This window comes from Macrobrachium nipponense, chromosome 8 (genome assembly GCF_015104395.2).
Source record: "Macrobrachium nipponense isolate FS-2020 chromosome 8, ASM1510439v2, whole genome shotgun sequence".
NCBI classification, from domain to species: Eukaryota; Metazoa; Arthropoda; class Malacostraca; order Decapoda; family Palaemonidae; genus Macrobrachium; species Macrobrachium nipponense.
The window spans coordinates 85209746-85236259 of NC_087203.1; the positions used below are offsets into that span (position 1 = coordinate 85209746).

The 26514-nt window shown below is 39.2% G+C and overlaps 1 protein-coding gene across 15 annotated transcripts in view; it reads left to right on the top strand.

Annotated features, from left to right (window-relative positions):
* LOC135222896 (intersectin-1-like) overlaps nucleotides 1-26514 on the top strand; it is a 553230-nt gene that overhangs the window by 123097 nt on the left and 403619 nt on the right. For all 15 annotated transcript variants that reach the window (XM_064261271.1, XM_064261270.1, XM_064261274.1 and 12 more), the window contains one exon: nucleotides 17010-17124. In XM_064261271.1, the coding sequence (XP_064117341.1) occupies nucleotides 17010-17124 (115 nt within the window). The remainder of the gene's footprint in view (nucleotides 1-17009; nucleotides 17125-26514) is intronic.

Here is a 26514-nt window from a genome sequence, read left to right on the forward strand (position 1 = left end):
ATATATTCTAATACTATAAAGGGCGGCCCGCGGTTAACGGCGCAATCACTCAACGGCGAATCGGTTTTTACGGCGGTCGTCAAAAATAATCATTAAAAAAATAAGGCATTTTAAAGGTATCTTTACGGCACAAATTTCAGTTAATAGCGCCGCTAGCGCCGTTGTCTAACGAGTTCATACATATGTAGAAATGCCGTTCAGACCATAAAGGTTATGCAAATTATAAAACCAAAACCAAATTTTATGGAGAGTTATTATGTAGGTATTAGGGTAAAATATATGCCTCTGACGCTGTTCTATGCCGAAAATATAGAGTTACATAAGTGCATATTTAGCTATGGATGTGTCAATTCATAAATGTTCATGCTTTTGTTAAAATGTGTATGAAAATGTATTACGTGGAAGGCATTTTTATTTCTGTACAGAAATATGATACAAAGGCAGCTTTTGAAACTGCCCTTCACGTTATCAAATACGATGTTTTTTCATGTTCTTTCTTGTAAGCCGCCGCCTGCCGCTCTTCCGAAAATATCGATTTAAAAAAAGTGCAAATTAGCGATCGATGTGTCGATTTTATAAATGTTTATGCTTTTATGTTTAAAATGTGTATGAAAATGTATTACGAATAGGGTATTTTTATTTCTGTGCAGAAATATGATAAAAAGGGCAGCTTTTGAAACTCCCCTTCAAGTTATCGACTACGATGTTTTTTTCAAGTTCGTTCTTGTATGCCGCCGTCTGCCGCTCTTCCGAAAATATCGATTTAAAAAAAGTGCAAATTAGCGATCGATGTGTCGATCGATGTGTCGATTTTATAAATGTTTATGCTTTTTTATGTTTAAAATAGTATGAAAAATGTATTACGAATAGGGTATTTTTAGTTTCTGTGGAGAAATATGATAAAAATATGGCAGCTTTTGAAAATCCTCCCCTTCCAAGTTTATCGCCTACGATGTTTTTTTTCAACAGTTCGTTCATGTGTGCCCGCCTGGTCTGCCCGCTCTTCCGAAAATATCAAGTTAAAAAAAGTGTGCAAATTTAGCGATCGATGTGGTCGATTTTTCAAATGTTTATGCTTTATGTTTTTAAATGTGTATGAAAATATATTGGCGTAAAGGTATTTACATTTTTGTACAGAAATAAGATACAAATTAAGGCAGCCTTTGTAACTACGCTCCACGTTGTCAGGGGATGGTTTTTGTTTTTCATGTTCGTTCTAGTCCGCCAGTTCCGAAAAATGCATTGTGTTATTTTATTGATTATGCATCTTTTCCATAAATCCTTTAAAAAGTTATACATTATTTCACTGTACCAAGAATATTGTATGTATTCTCATATTATTGTATTTTAAAATACTACGGCAAACTTAAGCCCGTATTCCGCGAAGCGGCCAATGTTGTGGTTTGAAATCAGCTGATGAATAGAGTCTGTTTCACCATAACGCAATTCTGAGCAAATGCTCTTGCTTCTAGTTAGCATAAAACGAATATCTATATTACTTGACTTGTATGAGACAAAGTTATTTTTCCATATACAGCGTGTTTTTAGGCGGAAATATTTATTGAATATGTCTCGTTGTTGAATGTGAACTACTATTTTTTTTCGTTAACAGATTACGTTTTGGCGGCATGTTTATTGCGTAAAAATTATGTTGATTCCGTTCGCAATACGTAATCCTTTATATCATCGTAATACGAACTTTACGTTATTTATCTTATATCGGCGTGAAACCAACAGTAAAATGTGTTCTTTCAAGCACAGTAGTTTTGATTAAAATGATTTTATCCCAATTTTATCTACAGTTGTGTGTGATGGCAGACGTTTTACTGCAGTTTTATCCTTGTTGCCGATGTACGATAATAGTCATTAGCAGCTTGAACAGTTTTCTCAGCTTCAGTTATAACTAGGTTTAAAAAATTTAACGGTATATTTCCCGATTGATCTTTAATTTATATTGATCTCTGATCTATAGCGAATAAAGTTATTACATTAAGATATCTCAGTTCTATTCTATACATAACGCCATTTATAACAAATACGGTAATGTTGCACTTTAGTACGATGATCGAAATACAAGCCAAACAGATGTTATCCAGTTCGGTTGTACTTAGAAAAAGAAAAAAAAAAAGTCGTTTCTCGTTCGGTTGTTCATGGCTGTACACGTTCACAAGCGGAGCGAGTATAACGTTAAAACCATACTTTCATCATTCTCTTTTGCTGTTATTGAACTTATGTAACTAGAAGATGGATCAAAGTTTAGGCCATTGCAATTTGATCTCTCATAAAATCGAACTATCGTAAGACTAATGATCATAACCTGAACACTACATCTACCTGTACACTGTATAAACTTTATTATATCTTTACATACTCTAGACACCCACATTTACTGTACAGTAAATTCTATAGTACTATACTGCATAAATATATTTTACTTATTGCGCCGTTGTGAGATTAACGGCGCCTTTGACTGGGTCTAGAGTTTCGAAAGAAGGTGTGCGGCGGCCGTAGGCTTTAAAATCGCTCAGCGTCGAAAATCGCTTGGCGTCGGTGGCCAGGAACGGAACCCCTGCCGCTAACCGAGGGCCCGCCTGTATATTTATGTATATATGTATATGTATATATGTATATATATGTATATTATGTATATATATATATATATATATATATATATATATATATATATATATATATATATATATATATATATATATATATATGTAGGTATGTATGTATGTATGTATGTATGTATGTATGTATGATGTATGTATGTATGTATGTATATATATATATATATATAGATATATATATATATATATATATATATATAGATATAGATATTTATATATATATAGATATATATATAATAGATATATATATATATACATATAACATATATACATATATATATATATATATATATATATATATATATATATATATATATATATATATATTATATACCATATATACGTATTTATGTATATATAATATACTATATATATATATATATATATATATATATATATATATATATAGATATATATATATATATGATATATATAAATAAATATATACTATATATATATATATACTATATATATATTATATAAATATATCATATATAGATATATATTATATATAAATATAAATATATATACATATATATATATATATATATATATATACTATAAATATATATATATGTATATGTATGTATGTATGTATGTATGGTATGTATATGTATATATGTATGTATGTATGTTATGTATGTATGTATGTATGGTAAAAAAAATATATGTATGTATGTATGTATGTATATGTATTTATATATGTATCTAGTATGTATATGTATGTATATGTATATTATGTATGTATAATATATGTATATGTATGTATATGTATATGTATGTATAGTATATGTATGTATGTATATGTATATATGTATGTATAATGTATATATGTAGGTATGTATATATGATGTAATGTATATATGTATGGTATATGTATATTATGTATGTATATGTATATGTATGATATGTATATATTTGTATGTATATATATATGATGTTTATAATGTAATAATGATGTATATATGTATGTATATATGGTATGATATATGTATGTATACTATATATATATATATATATATATATATATATATATATATATATTATAATATATATATAAAATCCGCGAATCAGTGAGTCCACGAATCCAGAGAATGCGAATACGGGGGCCCCACTGTATATATATAATTATTATATATATATATATATATATATATATATATATATATATAAACTAATTTTATTATAAAACTTCACTTGTACCTACACGATATACAAACCCTCGGTCCTTTACATAAGGAATTACTAACGGCATAGGTGGAATTACAGCCGTTAAATCTTGAACAAGGTGGTTAGGCAGTAACTACTGTGTGGTAGGCTAGCCTGCCCTGATGTAAACACTCCACTTTGCTTTCGGCTGTCTTCTGATGAAGACGTGTGTTTGTGAGCTCTGGCTGACTTGTCGTTGATCATTTTACATGGTGGGATCTTATTGGTTTATTTGAGTTTTTTAAAATAAATATGTAGATACGGTGTTCGACATTAATATTAAACAAAGGCTTGTCCTTGTTTTTCAGTTGATATACAAACCCACTTTTTGTGATAGCCTTTATAGCCGCCTCTCTACTTGTGTTAAGAGCCGGCGGTAAAGGTATGCCAACATATTATTTACATTCTTTCGCCCTTTAATGTTAGGACTAGATATGTATTTAACAAGAGGATGAAACATGTATTTAATGTGAGGATGAAACATGTATTTAATGTGAGTGATATTGATCCTGTAACGAGACATGTATTCATCCGAAAATTATGCTTACGCTTGGGAATTACCGAGGGGAACTTCAAAGGTTTGCCCTTGTTGTGTATTTATGGTAATTTCTCTTCTCCTTCATCCTTTCACTTACTATCGGACGAAGGTAAAAGAAGGGGCATGTGGTGTTGATGTTTGGGGGATCTCCTCTCACTTCAGAGGGCGGTGCCCTTGGATGCATGAGGAGTATCCTTATTACTTTAATAATTTTTACCTTATTTTACAGACTAAAAGTGGTGATTGTGTTTACAGCAGTATTGGTTGGATAGCTCTTTGTATTGATTATCCTAACCTTGGATTGTAACTGTGACTCGTAGCATGTTGCGATACCAATCCTCGAGTGTGTGTACTGATCCCCTGCTGATAATTATTTTCATTTACCACTACTACCCTGGAGTTATGTCACTGGACAAAGCTGTCGCACTGCCCTGTTATGTTGATCTATTCCTGATGGTAGAAGTCTGGCACAATTTGGAGGAATCAAAGAGGAAGAGAGCTCATCGAGTGTCGTCATCCTCCTCTTCGAGATCATCATATTTTCATGCGCCCACCCCTTCGACTTTTAAGGCATTGCCGTAGAAGAGAAGGTGGTCTTCCCCCCTAAGAAGTCTCGTCACGGTACTTTTAAGGGCCTGTCTCGCTCCGGTGAGACAGTTGGGTCTTCCGCTGGTCCTCCCGTTCTTCTGGGAATGGGGCCTGTCTCTCCTTCCTCAGGGAAGAAGAAAACGGGGACCATGGATGTACCAGCCACCGCTGGTACCTCCTCTCCTGGCTCCAGAGGTTCCACCTCCGGACCGGGAACCATCTCGGCTGCTCGCTTGCGAGCGTCACCAACTGTACGGTCACCTACGGGTGACTGTACAGCCAAGGTCCAGACTGCTGAGTACGCTCACCATGTCAGGACCCAGGCACAGAGTGGAAGGATGGTAAGAGTCGCTCTGGTGACTCGCCAGACCGGCGATCGCTCTCGCAGCGAGGTCTATGTACAGGAACCTACAAATATACTACGTATATTTCCCTCGCAACATGCTTCTGTCATCAGTTGAATTGTCTGAGGTGTAGGCACATACCGTAGTTAACTCTGTGGGTTGTGACTGAGACGAATAGTATCTTCTTAATTGAACTACAACTCGGGACTGCCTTGCAAGCCTCCCAAGAGTTACCAGTTTCAATTTTGAGATACTTGTGGTATTGTTACAACAACAACACCACAGTATTTGCATTCACCAAAATCCATCTCGGTTAACCCTTTAACGCCGATTGGACGTATTAAACATCGATATAAATTGTCTGTTGGGTGCCGATTTGATGTATGGTACGTCGATATAAAAAAGTTTTTTAAAATTCGCGGAAAAATAGTTATAGGCCTACTAGGCAAAAACTTTTGAATCACGCGCCTTGGGAGAAGCTGGGAGCTCATGGATCAAGGCGTTGTTTTGTTTACAATCGTTACCCAGGTGCGCAAGCGCAAATTTCTTTCTTCTCACACCAAAAAGTATCAGCGACACATCTCAGAAATTATTTTGTCACTTTGACATAATTTTTGTACCATTTTATATTAGCCGTTACATGGAGTATTATATATGAAAATGTGCGCAATTTCATGTAGAATACAACAAAAAACATGTCATGGTTGTAGCTTTTATCAATTTTGAAATATTTTCATATAAATAACAATAAGTGCCAAAATTTCAACCTTTCGTCAACTTTGACTCGACCGGAAAGGTAAAAAAACGCAATTGTAAGCTAAAACTCTTATATTCTAGTAATATTCAATCATTTACCTTCATTTTGCAACAAATTGGAAGTCTGTAGCACAATACTTTAATTTATGGTGAATTTATGAAAAAAAACTTTTTCCGTATGTCCGCGCGGTAACTTCCGAAAAAATCATAAATTTTTTCATCCAATTGTCGTAATGTTTGCACCATTTTAAATTAGCCGTTACATATAGTTTTATATATGAAAATGTGCGTAATTTCATGTAGAATATATCTAAAACCAACCCATGGTTGTAGCTTTTATCAGTTTTGAAATATTTTTATATAAATAACGATAAGTGCCAAAATATCAACCTTTGGTCAACTTTGACTCGACCGGAAAGGTAAAAAAACGCAATTGTAAGCTAAAACTCTTACATTCTAGTAATATTCAATCATTTACCTTTATTTTGCAACAAATTGGAAGTCTCTAGCACAATATTTCGATTTATGATGAATTTACGAATGAAAAACATTTTTCCTTACATCCGCGCAGTAACTCTTCCAAAAAAAATCAGAAATTTTTTCGTCTGATTGTTGTAATGTTTGCACCATTTTAAGTTAGCCGTTACATAAAGTTGTATATATGAAAATGTGCACAATTTCATGTAGAATACAACAATAAACAACCCATGGTTGTAGCTTTTATCAGTTTTGAAATATTTTCATATGAATAACGATAAGTGCCAAAATTTCAACCTTTCGTCAACTTTGACTCAACCGAAATGGTCGAAAAACGCAATTTTAAGCTAAAACTATTACATTCTAGTAATATTCAATCATTTACCTTTATTTTGCAACTAATTGGAAGTATCTAGCACAATATTTCGATTTATGATGAATTTATGAAATAATCTTTTTCCTTATGTCCGCGCGGTAACTCTTCCGAAAAAATCAAAAATTTTTTCGTCCGATTGTCGTAATGTTTGCACCATTTTAAATTAGCTGTTACATAAAGTTTTATATATGAAAATGTGCAAAATTTCTTTTAGAATACAACCAAAAACAACCTATGGTTGTAGCTTTTGTCAGTTTTGAAATATTTTCATATAAATAACGATAAATAGAAAAAATTTGTCCTTCGGTTAACTTTAACTCAACCGAAATGGTCGAAAACTGCAATTGTAAGCTACAACACTTACAGTATAGTAATATTCAATCAGTTAACTTCATTTTGCAACAAACGGGAAGTCTCTAGCACAATATTTCGATTTATGGTGAATTTTTGAAAACGGCTTTTTTTTATGTTCGCTCGTTACGAATTCATGCATCATATTGTGATAATATTTTCTCTGTGTTGCCTTGATTGTTTTACAATATGTTATATGCCAAAATGATTGCAATTTAGTGTACAATACAATGAAAAAAATTTAACTCGTTAGCTTTAACCGTTTTGCTCACAGCGCGATTTGTATACAATTATATATGAAATTTTTTTTCGCGCTGTCATATATCCCAATATTTATATATGATAATGATATTTTTTTCATTTCTGATGGTTGCATACTAAACTTCAGGCAATGACAAAAAAAGGAACCAAAAATGAACTCTTTATCTTAAAAACTAAGCGTGCTGTGATTTTTTGAAAAAAACATTTTTTCCTCTTTGGCGCTCACTCGCGAACGCCGCCGGCATACGGGAGACGATTTTTAAAATACCGCTTCGGCGTTTAAGGGTTAAAATGCAAATGCTTGAGCGTATTTTCTTGCGCTCGATCGTTCTAGCCGAACGCATTCCTTCTTGGAATGGATTACCTGACAACTCAGGATGACAGTGAACGAGAGCTAGCAGTGTACAGGCTGCCTGCCAGCCTGGCCTGCTGCAGCCCAGTACCAGCTGGCTCTCCGAGGTAGTTCGGTCGGCTATTGTCTTTCGTCCTCTGCAATGATTGACTACCGAATCGAATCTCTGCCCGGCAATCACAACTTAGGTCTCTGGTTGACTGGAATTCTCGCATACGTGCATGACCATCTCTACTGCATCGCCTTTTGCCATTGCGAGAATTTTCAGACAGAGATATCTCACTAGACACGTTATCATCTTTAGATATCTCACTAGACACGTTATCATCTATAGATATCTCACTAGACACGTTATCATCTTTTTATTTACCTCACAGTAACAGAAGTCTGTAGCCTAGTCTTCCGCTTCATCGCACCTGCCGCTGCAATGACGCAGAATGATTTCTTCAGACATCTGAGTTTGCCTTCTAAATACATCTCGTAATTCGTAGGTGTGCAATTATTCTTTGTTCATCCCAAATTGTAGATGATAACGGAAGACCTCGCCTGTTCTCTGCCCTGCCAGCTCTACTTCCAAGTACTATAGAAATGTCCTCCCTGATCCAGCCCATGAGAAGCAGATCTTCAAGCAGTACAATCCCTGTGTTTTCATTACTGAAAAGCGCTCCGCTCTCATTGCAACTTCAACTTCTCACCGAACAGCAATGAAGTAGCGGTTTAGCGTTTTCAGTCCTCTGTAAAACAACAGGGATTAAAGCAGTATTCACTGGTTGGTGTCATCGACGGGACTTTTTCTATGTTCAGAATCTTGAGATTTAACTTCTCCCGATTCAGCTGTGAAGACGTAGGTCTGCATTCACCTAAATCACCATAGTCTTTCACTGGCACATAGTATTGTTTCTCCTTAGTTGAGATTCAACTACTTTGAGAACTTCTGTTTTGCCATCAGGGACCTTGGTCTCTAGAAGGCAATTGACTTTCGTCTGATGGGCGCATGCCTTGAGAGAATCATCATCTTGTCTCCTAACATCGGTGGCAACAAGATAGACGATTTGTTAGGTTTCTCGGCATAACCCTTCAAAAGGCGAGTGTCAAATGACTACGTCTCAGATGCATGACTGCTCGCCTCACACTGTCACACCAAGCGCAGTCAGTTGGCAGCTGTTGAAGAGTCCGAGACCGTCACGAGCTATGCTGTGGATTTTGTATCAGTTGATCCAGATCAGTCATTACTTTGTCCTATTGGCGTGTTCCTGTACCCATAAGGATCGATACCCACCATGGAGTGTCGGTGTCTTTATCCGCTGCGGATATTACGAGACCGTGAGAGACTTCACTGCAGTTGGATAGTCCAGTGAATGGGTACTGGTCATCACTCCGAAGAATATGTCTGACAGGAAGATGGATAAGGTCATTGCAACCATATCTATCTTTCCCTTCGGGCCTGCCCACAGGTCCTAGGAACCTCATTTCCTTGGACCAGAGGTGGATGCTTGCAGGATGTGTTTGCTTACCCAGCTCCTTCAAGAGGACAAGTTGCATCTCGTCTATGGTGTGCAGTTGTAGAGGTAAGAAGGAAGCGAGATTGACTGGCCTCTCTGCACCTTCCATGCCTCATCCTTCCACTCCTCTTCCTTCAGGTTGAGGATAGGACTCGAACTTACACTGGCTGGTCGGACAATTGATGCGGTAAGCTTATACATAAGCATCCTTTTTATGTTTCTTTTCAGAATCATAGAAGCAATTCCGCTCCTTCCTCTAGCAAGGGGAGGAAGGAGACTGACAATAGTGCAAACCCTAACCATAACTTTGCATTAATGTTTCCGACACCAAATATTCTTCACAGCCCTTTTTCGGATGAGTTACGATTCCTCACTCATTTCAAGAAGGCCCAGAAGTCTGACTCTTGATCATGCAGCTCCTATTCTCCGATCAAGTTGTCAGAGGCAGGGCACTCCTCCTTGCTCTTACGACTAGGAGGAGTAGCCTAGGTGCGTAGAACTCCAGTCAGTTCTAGAGGCTCACTCAGATTCCTCCCACCAATCAGTGAGTCTTCCTTATGTAAAGGATGGAGGGTTTGTATATCGTGTAGGAACAAATCACAATTTTTGGAAGTAAATTGGATTTTTCCTAACTATACAAACCTGAGGTTCTTGACATACATGCCCACCTCATGCCACCCCTCAATCTGAACCTGGGCCAAAAGGCAAAGTGGAGTGTTTACATCTGGTCAGGCTAGCCTGCCACACAGTAGTTACTGCGTAACCACCTTGTTCAAAGCTACTCCATAAATAATTCCTTATGTAAAGGACCTCAGGTTTGCATAGTTAGGAAACAATTTCCAAAAATTGTGATTTTTCAGTAATTGGAAGGTGAGATGTGTAAGGTGCTGAGGAACAATAAAGAGAAAAGGAAAGGGGAAAGACTATGAAAGAGCTAGAGAGAAGTTAAATAGAATCTTAGGAACAAAGGAAGTGAAAAGGGTATTTGCAGTACAAAATATCAAACTCAAGAATAAAGCAGACTATATCTGGGTCAGTCTCAGTCAGGTTTCATCAAAGATAGAGGGGAAAAAATATCTTGCATAAGGAAGCAGGCACAAAACAAAGATTTGTCAAGATTATTATCAGAATCTTTTAAACAGAAAATGGAGGAGAGACTTTGAAAGAGGTAGATAGGGCAGTGATTGAGATATTTTGTATGGAAGTAAAAATGTAAATAAAATTAAAAATGGCAAAGCATCAGGGTTTTCAGGGATGCAACTTGAAATACTGAAGGTACTTGGTATTTACATAGTGGGGGAAGAATGTATACTGATTAAGGGCAATCTGGGAGGAGGAAGTAATGCCAAGTGACAGAAAGAGCATCTGATAGTAAATATTTAAACAGAAGGGTGATGTGGAGTGTGGTAATTATAGAGGCATCAAACTAGGAAGACTACTGGAATAGAGATTATTAGGGATAGTAAAGGTGGGTGACCAGCATTATGGTTCCATCAGAGGGAGAGGTACAATTGATGTCTTTAAATCAGATATGTCTTTGCATGAAAAGAGGCTGGGGATAAGATGTTAATCTTTGGTTTAAAAGATCAAGGCTTCAGGATATTTAATTTAGGTAGATCTAGTGTACCTATCCGCGGCGGCCCAGAGTATGGCAGTTGCAGTTTTTCTATGCAGTTTTACCTCCTGAGCAAGAATTTGAAGTAATATTTATTCGGACGACTCTAATTTACCTTTGAACTCTATCCTACGGTAAAGGGGATTCCCATGGGAACCGGGGTTTTGGTTTTGGGTGGGGACAAAAACCCCAACTCTATCCTACGGTAAGGGGGACCCCCAGTGGGAACCGGGGTTTGGGTGGGGAGAAACCACTTGGGGGGAGATTTTGCCTGTTATTGTGGTATTTCCCACATTTATCACTTTTAAAAAACACGAAATACAGGCGGAAATAAGAAATAACAAAACTAGCTATAGTGGAGCCGTTCCACATCCATATTTGTCTACTACCACTACTACCACAACAATGAATCCTACTACGCATGGCGTGCTAATGCTACTGCGCATGCGCTAACTGTAAGGGAGCTTTTGGCCTAAACTCGGACTTCTTAGTGAGGAAAGAAATGGGGGTTTACGGGAGGGATATATGTATTTAGCCAAACACGTTACAGTATGACCCCTACATTGCTACCGGACTGAGTGAAGGATTGGGTGGTAACAGGGTTCCCAGATTTGGCAGTTTCTCGCCAAATTTGGCTTTTTTTCCTAATTTGGTGGGTAAAAATTCACTTTGGCTGGTTAGTGGTATTTTGGCTGGTTTTCAAACACTTTCTATTTGAGCTAAACACTGATCCCACGTTTGAGGAATCTCTCCCCAGATTGGGAATTTTTGAAGGTTTCAGGAAAATCTGGGGAATTTGAATAGGTTTTCAGTAAAAACTTGGTAACATTTAAGCAAAATATGTAGATGGAATTAAAATAAAAATCACACACACACCAGATGACCACAAAACAGGCTGCCGGATTCTCAGGGAACGAGCCTCATTTCAAAATTTCAATTCATTCTTGTTTTTTTTCCTGCATTCTTATATTAGTTTATATTATCTAACTAAAACTATGATGCCGCTATACAAGCTATATATGATAAAAAATATGCATTTATAAGATAGATATAACGCACATATATTTGCCGGTTATTTGGGTTGGTTTTGGATTACCATTTGGCGGGATTTTGGCTGGTTTCATGTAGACTTTGGCTGGTTGGTAGTGGTGTCATCTGGGAACCCTGGCTGGTAACCATACGTTGAGTTACATAAAAGCATTTACCTATTTTTCTTATTAAACATGTTATGTGAATTCTAGTGTTTATTCCTTTTCATTTTTCCATAGTATTTGTATAATAACTGTTTTGAAATATCCCCACCTAATCATTTCACCATATATAACTTGAAATATTATGTTATAATTGAGGACAGACACCTAAAAATGCCTACGTGTTGATATAGAACTCAGTTTTAGGACGTTTCGATACCTACCTACCTACCTACCTGTTACGTGAAATTGCACATTGCGTTGCATATTACATACACACTCCCTATATCATTTATACACAAGTCAATCCCTCCCCTTTCCAGTATTCACGACTGGCTCTTTACGTTACACCATTTACAATGCATTTCTCACCGATACCAATACCTATATTAAAGTTTGCCATTATTATTATAAACCTACATTTCATATATAATTGTTAAATATATAGTTTGCCATTATTCTTATAAAACCATACATTTCAATATATTCCATTATACACTTTACAGACATTACAATTTACACCTCCCTTCCAGTTTCCTTACTATTACGCAGTTATGTATGGTTACTTTTTACATTTTACAACACTTCCACACCCATCAAAGTTAGGTTTATATGTCATTTTACCTACTGGGGGCCAAATCCCATCCCCCGGTTAGGCAACATACCCTTAGGTTTAGTTTGTTATATGTTGGTTTACCTACTAGTTTTACTTCCTTGAAGGGGGTTACCCGGTTAGGCTAGGTTGGTTAGTTCTTCAAGGGTGGATACCGGGGGGGGGTTACATTCCCTACTTGGTTACCTACTAGGTTAGGTTTGGTTAGGTTACATTCCTTACTAGGTTAGGTTAGGCCTTTAAGGGGGGGTACAGGGGGTGAAGCCCCCATGGTCAGGCAATATTCCCTACTAGGTTAGGTTAGGTTAGGTTGGTTAGGTTACATTCCTTACTAGGTTACGTTAGGCCTTTAAGGGGGGGTACGGGGGGGCGAAACCCACCTGGTCAGGCAATATTCCCTACTAGGTTAGGTTAGGTTAGGTTGGTTAGGTTACATTCCTTACTAGGTTACGTTAGGCCTAGTATTTCCCTACTAGGTTAGGTTAGGTTACGTTCCTTACTAGGTTAGGTTAGGCCTTTAAGGGGGGGTAACGCGAAGCCCCCCCTGGTCAGGCAATGTTCCCTATAGGTTAGGTTTAGGTGGTTGCTTAGGTTACAATTCCTTACTAGGTTAGGTTAGGCCTTTAAGGGGGGGTACGGGGGGGCGAAGCCCCCCCTGGTCAGGCAATATTCCCTACTAGGTAGGTTAGGTTAGGTTGGTTAGGTTACATTCCTTACTAGGTTAGGTTAGGCCTTAAGGGGGGGTAGGGGGGGGCGAAGCCCCCCTGGTCAGGCAATATTCCCTACTAGGTTAGGTTAGGTTAGGTTTGGAGGTTTACATTCCTTACTAGGGTTAGGTTAGGCCTTTAAGGGGGGTAACGGGGGGGTGGGGGGGCGAAGCCCACCTGGTCAGGCAATATTCCCTACTAGGTTAGGTTGGTTAGGTTACATTCCTTACTAGGTTACGTTAGGCCTAGTATTTCCCTACTAGGTTAGGTTAGGTTACGTTCCTTACTAGGTTAGGTTAGGCCTTTAGAGGGGGGGTACGGGGGGGCGAAGCCCCCTGGTCAGGCAATGTTCCCTACTAGGTTAGGTTAGGTTAGGTTGGTTAGGTTACATTCCTTACTAGGTTAGGTTAGCCTTTAAGGGGGGGTTCGGGGGGGGCGAAGCCCCCTGGTCAGGCAATATTCCTACTAGGTTAGGTTGGTTAGTTACATTCCTTACTAGGTTTACGTTAGGCCTAATATTTCCCTACTAGGTTAGGTTAGGTTACGTTTTTTTCTTACTAGGTTAGTTTAGGCCTTTAAGGGGGGTACGGGGGGCGAAGCCCCCTGGTCAGGCAATGTTCCCTACTAGGTTAGGTTAGGTTACATTCCTTACTAGGTAGGTTAGGCCTTTAAGGGGGGGTAACGGGGGGCGAAGCCCCCCTGGTCCAGCAAATATCCCTACTAGGTTAGGTTAGGTTAGGTTACATTCCTTACTAGGTTAGGTTAGGTTACATTCCTACTATGTTAGGGTTAGGTTGGTTTTGGGTTAGGTACATTCCTTACTAGGCTTACGTTAGCCTTCTTTAAGGGGGTACGGGGGGGCGAAGCCCCTGGTCAGGTTAATGTTCCCTACTAGGTTAGGTTAGGTTTAGGGTTACATTCTTACTAGTAGGTTAGGTTAGGTTAGGTTGGTTAGGTTACCTTTTCCTACTAGGTTACGTTAGGCCCTTAAGGTGGGGGTACGGGGGGCGAAGCCCCCTGGTCAGGTAATGTTCCCTACTAGGTTAGGTTTAGGTTAGGTTGGTTAGGATACATTCCTTACTAGGTTTTTTTTAGGTTTTAGGCCCCCCCCCTTTTAAGGGGGGGTTACGGGGGGGCGAAAGCCCCACCTGGTCAGGCAATATTCCCTACTAGGTTTTAGTTAGGTTTTTTAGGTTAGGTTTTAGGTTAGGTTGGTAGGTTTTACATTCCTTACTAGGTTACGTTAGGTTTGCCTAGATTTCCCTACTAGGTTAGGTTAGGTCACGTTCCTTACTAGGTTATGTTTAGGCCCCCCCCCCCTTTAAGGGGGGGGTACAGGGGGCGAAGCCCCCCTGGTCAGGCAATGTTCCCTACTAGGTTTTAGGTTGGTAGGTTTTTTTTACATTCTTACTAGGTTAGGTTAGGCCTTTAAGGGGGGGGTACGTGGGGGCGAAGCCCCCCCTGGTCAGGCAATATTCCCCTACCTAGGTTAGGTTTAGGTTAGGTTGGTTAGGTTACATTCCTTACTAGGTTACGTTAGGCCTAGTATTTTTTCCCTACTAGGTTAGGTTATGTTACGTTCCTTAACTAGGTTAGGTTAGGCCTTTAAGGGGGGGTATTGGGGGGGCCGAAGCCCCCTGGTCAGGCAATATTCCCACCCCCTACTAGGTTAGGTTAGGTTACATTCCTTACTAGGTTAGGTTAGGCCTTAAGGTACCTTTTAATTTTTAAAAACATTAAGGGGGGGGCGAAGCCCCCCTGGTCAGGAAATATTCCCTACTAGGTTAGGTTAGGTTAGGTTGGTAGTTAAAACATTCCTTACTAGGTTACGTTAGGCCCTAGTATTTTCCTACTAGGTTTAAGGTTAGGTTAGGCCTTTAAGGGGGGGTACGGGGGGCGAAAGCCCCCTGGTCAGGCAATATTCCCTACTAGGTTAGGTTACATTCCTTTACTAGGTTAAGTTAGCCTTTAAGGGGGGTACTGGGGGCCCAAAAGCCCCCCCCTGTCAGGCAACATTGCCTACTAGGTTAAGTTCCCTACTAGGTAAGGTTACATCCCTGCTAGGTTAGGTTATGTTAGGTTGGTTTGGTTCTTTAAGGGGGGTTACAGCAGGCCCAATCCCACCCTGGTCAGGCAACATCCCCTACAAGTTTAATTAGTTTTGTTATATGCTAACCTATGTTTAATTTGGTCTTTTGTATTTATTAAAACAACTATAGGACCTATTACACATTTACCACCCAGGACTTAAATCCCACCCCCTCCTGGGCCCGTTATATATGTATTTGTATTATTTCATATTTTGAACCCATCCCACATTTACATTTAGTTCCTTAACTACCCATTTACTTTTATTACCCTTAACATTGCCAACTTATCTTGTTAAGTGCTTGTTCATTTACCTCAGCCCCACCCTGCCTCAACCAATAGCATCAAAGCATTTTTACTACTCCACCCCACCTCTCCTACCCTGTTTTCTACGGTCTGGCCTCCTGCCACCTCCTAACTGTAGAACTCCAACACTGTTGAATCTGCCGCCATGACATCCACTGCTGCATCTACTTCACGCTCGCCCCAGCCCCTCACCAGGAACTCTTTGCCAACTTCATGTAACAATTGTTTACATGAGTTACAAAGATTTTTCTGCCTTTTACTCAGGTAATTATGATCGACTAATCGGTTTTTGCCAGGACCACGGCCTCCTGAGAAAGCAGGTCTTTTGCCCCCATTCAGTCAACTCCAAGATACGGGAGGAGAATGTATAACTTCGTCGGGTACTTGGCTGTTGCTTATTTCAAGCTGCATTTTGAGGAACCCAAGACCCGCCTCCACGCATTCTTAAAAGCAGCTGCTGCTTTGTACCCTCCACCCCTTTAAGGTAAGGTCCAAACATTATTCTTAATTATTATGTTTTAGGAAAGTGAGTGTTAGGCTTTCGCCGAAAGTTGCGCCAAGGTATGTTACTATTCAGTGGGGTGCTGCTAAGACAACTCGTACCTTCCACCTTACCCCGCCCACCCTCCCCCTGTGCGTTACCCCCCAGCCCTCCCCCCTTAGTGAACATATGGCTCCGTGGTTGGGGTTGGGAATTTACATGGCGGCTGTGTTTACATCTCCTTCACCGTAACGAATACTTGGTACCTTCCTGTAGGACCGTTCTTCGGTGACTTAGACTATGGCAATTGACATTTTCTATGTTATTTTAGTTGCTTTACAAGGGTTGTAAGGAATATTTTTTTCGTTTGGTTGGAAGTAAACTTTAATATACCTTTGAGTTTGGTGCGGCTATTATGTAACTTTCAAAGGTCAATTACTGCTTAGTTACAGCCGGCCGAATGGATATTACTTTTAAATCTTGTACAGTAACTCAAATAACATAGGAATCAGTCAATTGCCATAGTCTAAGCCACCGCAGATTGCTTCTGTAGAAATACCTTAATTTATTTATTTAAATTGAAAGTAATATTAGAATTTTAAAACATTTTTACTGTGTTTTTCAGATTCCTTTGAAGACAGAAGAAGGGAGAACTTTGAGAAAGGTCAGGCAGAACTAGAGAGGCGACGGAAAGCTTTGCTTGATGCACAAAGACGCGAGACAGAAGAAAGATTACGAAGGTAATTAAGAATGAAGAGTAAAGGGTGTGTGACAGCTTCTTACTTGGAAGCCAAAATTTCCCAGGTATTTAATTGCTATGTATGAAAAGGATTGTGGGACCAAGATGAGACCGATACCCAGTGTTATAACATCAGATCATCTTTATGTAATGTCATATTTTATAAATTTATTTCTACATTAGAGTAAGTCTTATGGAGAATAGTGATTTTAGTTTACTATAATGATGCCTTTTATAGACTTTACCTTGTGGGGGCTACAACTTAACAGCTCATTTTGGAAGAAATTTGCCAGTTATGCATAATAATGTTGATAATAATAATTATTATTTATGATTATTTATATGTTTCATTAAAGGTAATAGTGCATCAGGCACTCTTGTTTTATAACTTTTTGTCTGTTCAGTTTTTACTTCCTTTTTCACTGGGAGAAAGATTGAGTTAAAGTTGTTTAGTATTCATGAATGCAGGAGTTATCCAAGGAAAAGAGGCACGTGTGAGAAAATCTTATTTACTTCTAGATTACAAAAGCTAAATAATTTGTGGCAATTGACATTTTATCCTAGTGCTGTAGGACCTGCTTAGTGTAGGAATATACCAAAGATAAAAGGTTAAGGAGTTGCACTGTAGAAAGAGGGTCTATATTGAGTGACTGAAGAAGGCACTGTCATACCTAGTGGGAGCATTCTTTTCAAGCTAAAAGCTGGTTGATGTGACTTGGATAGTTCCATGCAGAATAAGGCCCCTTATTGGTGTTTGGTTAAAATGAACAAATGAGAATGAAAAGTTATCTTGAACTACTGAAACTATGGAGTAGTGTTAGCTGTTGCTCAATTAAAAGACATACATGAAGTGAGATTATATTCTACAAGGGACATGGAAGAAGATTTGATGCACATGTGATAACTTGCCAGTTTATAGCGAGTACTACTGTCCAACCTCTTAAATCTGGCAGTCCATGGTCTAGCATCCCCCGTCATCCAGATTTTTTTTTTTTCATATATATAATCAGCCATTATTACTTGAACGGTTAAAAGGGTGGCGCGACATGTCATTTCAGTTTTGAAATTTTTTTTTTTTTATATTTTGGAACTGAAGTTTGCTCTATAAATACACAAGCACCGTTCATTTCCAATGAAAAATTTCTGTAAAACTAAAAATTATACAGCATACGAAAGAAACGTAATTTACACATGTACCTGAGTACCATCCAGTTTGGCCCAGGACATGTATTAAAGAGAGAGAGGGCCAGCTAGAAGTGGGCAGTAAAATGTTAAGACCTCAGGTTTGTTAGCCATAAAAAATACAAATTGATTAAAAATTTGTCATTTGTTCATATGCAGAATAAACCTTCGGTCTTAACAATAGGATAGACTTATACTTGTGGGAGGTACAAGTTCATGTACTCTAAACTGGCTGGGAGTTAACCCACTTGACCACCCTTTCTAGAAGAACAAGTTCTAAAGAAGAAGGTGGCTCCATGCCTGTGAAAAGCTAGATAAACTGATATCTAACAACTCAGCCGTCTGGGTTGAAACACAATGATGTATGACCAGATTCATTGCATCTAGGAAACCAAAGAAAATCCTTACTTCATATAACAAATCATATTAGTCAATTCCCCTTGCTAGAGAGAGAGGGGTATTTGCTACTGAGTAGGAGGTTTGATTATTTCAACAACAAAAAGCAAAACAACTATCAGTATGACTACCTTACAAACCTGTATCAGACCAGTCCAGCATATGACATGTCTATTCCTCAACCCGCCTGTAGGAAGAAGAAAGGAACAAAGAGAAAGAAAGAGACCAGCCAACTCACTCATTCTCTCGTCCACACAATCATCATAAGTAAGATACAAAGTTGCCCCGTGAAGGGCACTGGGTAAATTACACTTGTTGGGCAGCCACCACAGGACCTAAGGAAAATGTCTCCAAAGACCTGTCGGCAACATCTCTTAATAAAAGGAAGTGAATGTGGATTGACGCAACCAGGTACCAGCATTCAAAATCTTATGAACAGCAACATTTTTCTTAAAAGCCAGAGAGGAACTTATACCTCTGACGTCATATGTTCTGGCCTGCACAGACTCAATAACGGAACCATCAAGGGACAAGTAAGCCTGCTTGATCGCTTCACGGATCCAGAAAGAAATGGTATTCTTGGAAACCTCTTTTCTTGACCAACCAGTGCTAACAAAAAGCCTACAACACCTTGGTCTTAGATAGCGAGTCCTTTTACGATAGCATCGTAGGGCTCTGACAGGACATAGTAAGAGCTTTTGCAGGTCATTATCTACAAAATCATTCAAAGATGGAATGAAAAAAGAGGCAAATCTATCGTCATGCACCTAAGGATTCTGGGTCTTGGCCAAGAATTCTGGGACCAACTCAAAGGTCACAGACCCCCAACCCTTGGTATGTTTCACATCATAACTTAAGCCATGAAGCTCCCCAACCTTTTTTGAAGAAGCCAAGGCCAACAGGAAAACTGTCTTCAGTGTCAAATCCCTGTTTGATGATTGATGCAAGGGCTCGAATGGAGCTCAAGTGAGACTTCTCAGGACAAGCGAAACATCTCACGCTGGAGGCTGGAGTTCCCTTTGAGAACAGGTCTGCTCAAAACCCCTAAACAACAAGGAGATCTCCAAGCATAAAGAGATGTCCACACCTTTCAGACATAACACCAAACCTAATGCTGCTCTGTAGCCCCTGATAGCAGACACAGAAAGGCCTTTCTCATCCCTGAGAAAGATAAAAAAAATCTGCTATACGCTGAAGAGAGGTTTTGAGTGGAGAGAAACCCTGTCGACAACATCTATCACAGTAAACTGCCCGTTTCCCCTAATAATCTGCTGAAGAGGACTTCCTAAGGTAACTGGACATACATCCCGCAGAGGAGCTACCAAAGTCATCCTGAGATTTTGAGAACTCATTACCCTATTCAGAACATGATGGATCAGGCAAAACGGAGCATAGGCGTTCACCTCGAGGTTATCCCAAGAGTATTGGAAGGCGTCCTCCGCCAGAGCAAGAGGATCTGGAACCACTGAACAGTAAACTTCCAGCTTCCAGTTGAAGCGAGTCGAGAAGAGGTCCAGCATAGGTCTCTCCCAAACCTGAAAGAGCCTGTCTGCCACGACGTGATGCAGAAACCACTCCGCGTGGTCCCGATAACTCAGCCTGTCGGCGACCATATTCCTCTTGCCTGGAATGTATCTGGCAGAGAGCTCCACGAGTTATCGATTGCCCATTGGTGCAACTTGACTGTCAACAAACAGAGGTGATGAGACACTAGACCCCCAGTTTGTTCACACAGGCGACCATTGTGGTGTTATCAGACATCAGAACTGCCGAATGACCCTCTACCTACTCTCTCAGACCCAGAAAAGCTGCATTCAGCTCCAAAATGTTGATGTGTAGCAGTTTGTCTTTTGCACCCCAAATGCCTGACACAATGAGGTCCCCTAGATGAGCACCCCAACCCATGATAGAGGCATCTGAAAACAGAAGGAAGTCTGGAGGGGAGAACGCAGAGGGATACCCATCAAAAGCAATTTTGGCTATCGCAGTGGACCACAAGTCAAGCCATGAGACTGTCTGGAAGATGGAAACTGCCATAGTCTCCATAGCTAAGGTCTCTTGTGACAACAAGGAAGGACCTTCTGACCTAATGTGCTCTAGGGTTAGACCAGGTTTAAGTTTGATCATGTCCGGGTTAAGGTGACGAGGCATCAAATGAACTACATTAGTCGAGTAGTACTTCCTATGTCGCACGAGAGGGAGAGGAAGAAACTTCAACGACCCCTTGGAACACGAGAGCCATCTCGGTCCAAGACCAGTTGCAAGACGGACTGAGCGTGGTCCGACAGGGGAAATTCAAGAGTTCATAGGATCCTGACTGGCACCCAGCAAGGGCTCTATGCATGTAGGGGTGATAGAAGAGTAAGCTTGCATCCTACACTCAAGAATGTTGAACTTATGGATAAGATCAACAACCTCTGTGAAAGGAAACAGGACAAAAACCTCTTTGATGTCCTCCCTCCTCCTGCTCCGGCAATGGTGACCAATGACGTGAAGAAGGCGGCTTGGCAGTATTGTCCTCCTTTTGAAGCAACACTTGTGCACAGTACCGGCTTGAACCTCATACAGGCTCATGTGATCTGTCTTCTTAGCAGCGAAGGGAAAAAACCTCACTTCCAAAACAGAGTCCAGCCTCTTGAAGACCACTTGAAACAATGCCTCAGATGGCTCAGTGAGAGAGGATGATGACGTCATAGTGGGAAGCAAAGACATCATAAAGACGAGGATGAGCAGCCGCTACATCCAATGTCATAGGCTGAGAGAGCGCTGGAAGTGATGTCATGACATCTCTGTGACCAGCGCTAGTTGATGGCCTCACTGATGGAGCGATAAGGTGCGACTCAAATACTGTAGGCGAGGCTCCACAAGATGGCAGCATGCGAGAACCAACGAAGAGGAGTCCAGGGGGAGGCAGGAGAGCAATGGGGGCCGGAGGGGGGTTGCGAGCCCCCAAGAAATGCGACAACAGTCCATCCAAAGAAGATGAACCCCGTAGCCCAAGCAACGCCCAGACTGGTGCCATCTTGGATGACTCTGAAACAACAGAATTAGATGGTGCAGCCTCCTTCCTCTCGGGAAAGTAACAGGAACTCGAGGGAGAGGGGGCTACATTAAACATAACATCACCCTGCGGCACTCCCGATATTTACATCGACAAATCAGTGGAAGAAAAGGAAGTTGACATGGGAACATTAGACCTAGCCACAGGAAGCGCAATCAAGGGAGAGGGAGCAGCCGAATCATCCAGACGAGGTGAAGAAAACCCCTCCCAAGAAGGAAAAGTAAAAACACTGCAATGTTCCCTCTTCCTATAAAACACTATTCACTGCGACTTAGGCCAGGAACGACATTCCGGGCAGGGAATTGTAACTGTATAAAAATTTGCTCTGCACCTACCACATGCTGTGTGTGGATCTGTAGCTAACAATGTTAAAAACCTTAAGCACGGAAAACCCTGAATGCCGGGCACATGCGTTGACGAGGCCGTGAAGACTTGGAGGAAGCCATAATAAACTAAAACATTCACACAGATCACTCTAAAAGACAGAACATGGGCACAAAAGAACCAGCTTGGAAGACGAGCAAAGCACAAGCGTCTACTCCCCAAGGTGGTTAAGGAAAGACTGAAGTGTCACGAGGTCTGGTGCGCAATCTCTGACCAGCTATTATCTTGCATGCACAGGAGTTGCAAGGAATAGGTGAGTTTTCCGCAAATACTATTGGGTATATACGGCCCTTAACAAAATCCACAAATAAGTGAATCTACAAATAAAGGGGGTCAACTGTATTTCACTAAATTTAACCCAGCTTTGATAATTTGCAAAGAACAAAATTCTAGAATTTGTTTCATTTAGCAACTAATGACTGTGATATTAGTAAAACACAATCAGCTGATGATTTGAAGAATGTAAACATCCATACTACAAATGGTGCCTGATCACTATGGTTATAAATTATAATATTACTGTAATAATATGACAATAATGCATGAAATATAATTGCATACAGTAGTATTTTGAAAAAGTTTTAATTATTCTACAAATGAAATCAGCAGATTTTTAGGTTTTTGCTGCAAATGAAAGCCAGAAAAGCTTAAAGTACCAGAAAACATTAGAAGGTGCTAGATCAGAAGTTGACAGTGTGCTTATAAAGTGATTTAAGCTCTGACGTAGCAAAGGTGTAAGCATTTCAGGGAAATGCTTATAGAGCTGGCCAAAATGTTTGCAATGAACTAAACCTAACAAATGGCAGTGGTTATTGATAAGCCTTGTTCAAATTTTGGTAACACAAATATATATTTGGAATGAGCTGGCAAGGCTTTGTGTGCACAAGGGATTTTATTCAGTAATTTTTGTCATCCGGGGTTTTTTATGGTCTGGCAATGGCTTGCTTCCAAAGGTGGCAGTTTAAAGAGGTCCGACTGTATTTTAATTTTTTTTTTTGCTGGAGTAGTGTCTGGTGATTCACAGACTTGTACATATACTGTATTGGCTAAAATGATAATGCATATGTAATGATGAATGACAGTCTTGTATTCCTGACTTGTAAAACAACCCTATACTACTACTACTATAAAATTCTTATATTTCTATTTACCGTATATACTCGAGTAACGTGCGATCTCGCATATCATGCGACCCCAAATTTTCACCAATAAACAGTGGTTTTGTCATGTATCTCATGTATCATGCGAGTTCCTTTTCCGAGGTCAGTTCATAAGGTTGGTGGTTTAGCGTGCTAATGGCCGAGTCGTTCAGATGTGTGCTGCTGCTAGTGAAGTTACGGTAATTTTCTTACTAATCTCGAGAATTGAATAGAAGATCTCAAGATTAATAAAGAATACCAAGATAATAAAATAATTGTAAAAATAACACGCCTTGGAGTCCTAAATCATTCTCTCTCTCTCATCTCTCTCTCTCTCTCTCTCTCTTCGTCTCTCTCATCTCTCTCTCTCTCTCTCCTCTCTCTTCTCTCTCTCTCAGAAATAAATACTGTAATTTGAGTCTTTCACCAACGGGTATCAGTAAGTGTGTAGACATTGTGTGTGTGTTTAAAAAAGTGTAGTACACACACATTCCGATGTTTCGGTTTTTGGAATTTTTCAATTTCGGAAATGTGAGGTCAGATGCATAATCAAACAAACATCACTACTGCAGAAAAAAAAATTTTCCCTTTATGTTTTTCATTATTGTTATTTATTAATTACTGTTTATTTAAATAAATAATATAATACTGTTACATGAATGTGAGATAATTAAGATCACCTATAATAAAATAGTGGGACAATTAATATCATATGTTCACTAATAGCTATTATTTTTTTTTTCAAAACAAACATTCCGTAAACACAAAAATATATGTACATAATCAAAATCTAATGTTTTGCAGTTCAACTTGTGAATTTCAACAATAAGTATGACTATATATATATTTCACCATATCGGTCTTGCAGTTGAAGAGTCGTAAAATTTTGAGGATGTCGGGAAAAGGATTTGTACTTTGTGATAACGTATCGCTACAACACCATGCGGTATTTTCATACCACTATATTGATGACGCATCACTACGACACACTGGTATTTTTCATACCACTATACATTAAAGTTAAAATAATCATATTATATTATTGTTTTCACGAAGAAATAATTATATAAAGAAAATTATCGAGTAATTTTTGCCGTCAGCAGTCAGAAAATCATGAACATGGTAACGTTCAAACCTAGTGTCATCCACGGCATATTTCTATAAATAGAACAGAAGCAGAGGGCAGTCATTGGATAACAGATCTCCATGGCTACCAACCAGCAATCAGGTGTTTAGTTATACTACTCTGTGAATTTCTTAGAATGAACGTTTACACGTAACACACGGAAGCTAACGATGATGTGTGTTCTTTGCATACAGTACGTAGTTTTTGTTTTTATTAGTGTATTTTACTGATTACATGGAATACCTCTCTCTCGCTCTCTCTCTCTCTCTCTCTCGTCTCTCCTCTCTCTTCTCTCTCTCTCTCTCTCGTCTCTCCTCTCTCTCTCTCTCTCTCTCTCAGGAAAGATACCGTCAATTCAATTTATCAGTATCTTCCTGATAGACAGAGTAAATATTTAGGACTCTAAAGCTTGGCATATGTCAATTATTTTATTATCTTGGGATTTTTGGTTAATCTTGGGATTTTCCATGGTCAACTCTTGGGATTAGTAAGAAAAATGCGATTATTTGAGTAGTGCACACCCAACTGAATCGGGGTAAGCCTAGCACGCCAAACAATAGTATTTACAAAATGAGCGGAGCTCTCTGGCTGGGCTGTTTTGGTCCACCTACGTGTTTGATCGCATATCTGCCAAATTTATAACAACAACAGAGATAAACCACTTTCTCCCATTACAGATATCAAATATTATCTTTTCCGTTGCGCAGAATTCTAAATAAATTACGTAGGTTCACGATTGATAAAGTTTTTTTATGCAATAACAAGAAATGGAGTCAGATATTCTATCAACAGGGCATCTCATTTTTGGTGCTGTTGCGAATATTTCAACCAGTTCCAGGTGCGTTTAAATCCATACTGACTGTACAGTCTGGAGGCATTTCTCCCTTCTACACGTAACACATATCTTGATTTCTTAATATCGTAAGTATAGAATAAATTGGTGAGCAAGGAAATATGAAATAAAGCATAACCGTAAGTTTGACGAGTGAGAAAATAAACAATCGTATACAGACAGACTCTCTCTCTCTCTCTCTCTCTCTCTCTCTCTCTCTCTCCTCTCTCTCTCTCTCTCTCTCTCTCTCTCTCTCTCTCTCTGAGAAAATAATAGATAGGAAACAATGACTGAATATTGCTTGAATGCAATATGGCCAAATGGCCTGACTGAAGAGTGGAGTGACTTTGACACCGACTTACAAGTTATTCCTGGTCATCTCACAGCCATAGATAGACATAAACTTCACAGCCGAGAAAGGGGCAATCGTACGAAATAAATAGGTATGGAAAATGCGAAATGCGGGCCTATGTTGTCCCATAAAAAAAGCTCTCGCTGTCTGACAGCTGTAAGATTTAGGAGAGGAGAGAGAGAGAGAGAGAGAGAGAGAGAGAGAGAGAGAGAGAGAGAGAGAGAGAGAGGCCGAATAGGAAGGAGATTAAAGTACCTGGGAAGGAAAAACCCTTATAATCTTATAATTATAGCCTCGGGGTTTGTCTCAAGGACATTCAAAGGTCTGTCCACACACCGGGCAGTTGTTGTTTTTGTAAAATTAGCATCAAGGGCAGATCTTTAAAAGCCACGCCAGAGAGCTCGCCACGGTGACAAGGACTATACCTTCCATATGAATTGACGATGTCCTATACGAAGATGCAGGAGATGAGGATGAAATGATCAAAGATCTGGAAGATGACGAATATGATGACTGTCTTGATGGCAAAGAATTCAGAGCAGTATTTGATGATATGGACACGGAGAGCGACTTTGGAGGATTTTAGTTTATTAATTTTATGCAATTTTTTTTACTTTAATAAATTTTCACTTACCTGCGTATCCTAAAAGGAAAATAATAGTTCAAGTAACAAATGTTTCTGTTACTGAGTAAAACAAAAAAGTACAAAAATCTTCGGTGTTGTGCCTTAACTGATTTGGAAATTATAGATGGTTAGTCTAGAACAGTTAAACATGTATAAACCAAAATAATGCAAATGGTGCACGAATCTCTCTTTTGTATTTAAAATACAATAGTAATATGAGAATGCATACAATATTATTGGATATAGTGAAGTACAAGTAAAACATAACTTTTTAAAAGATCTACTGTTTTCCTC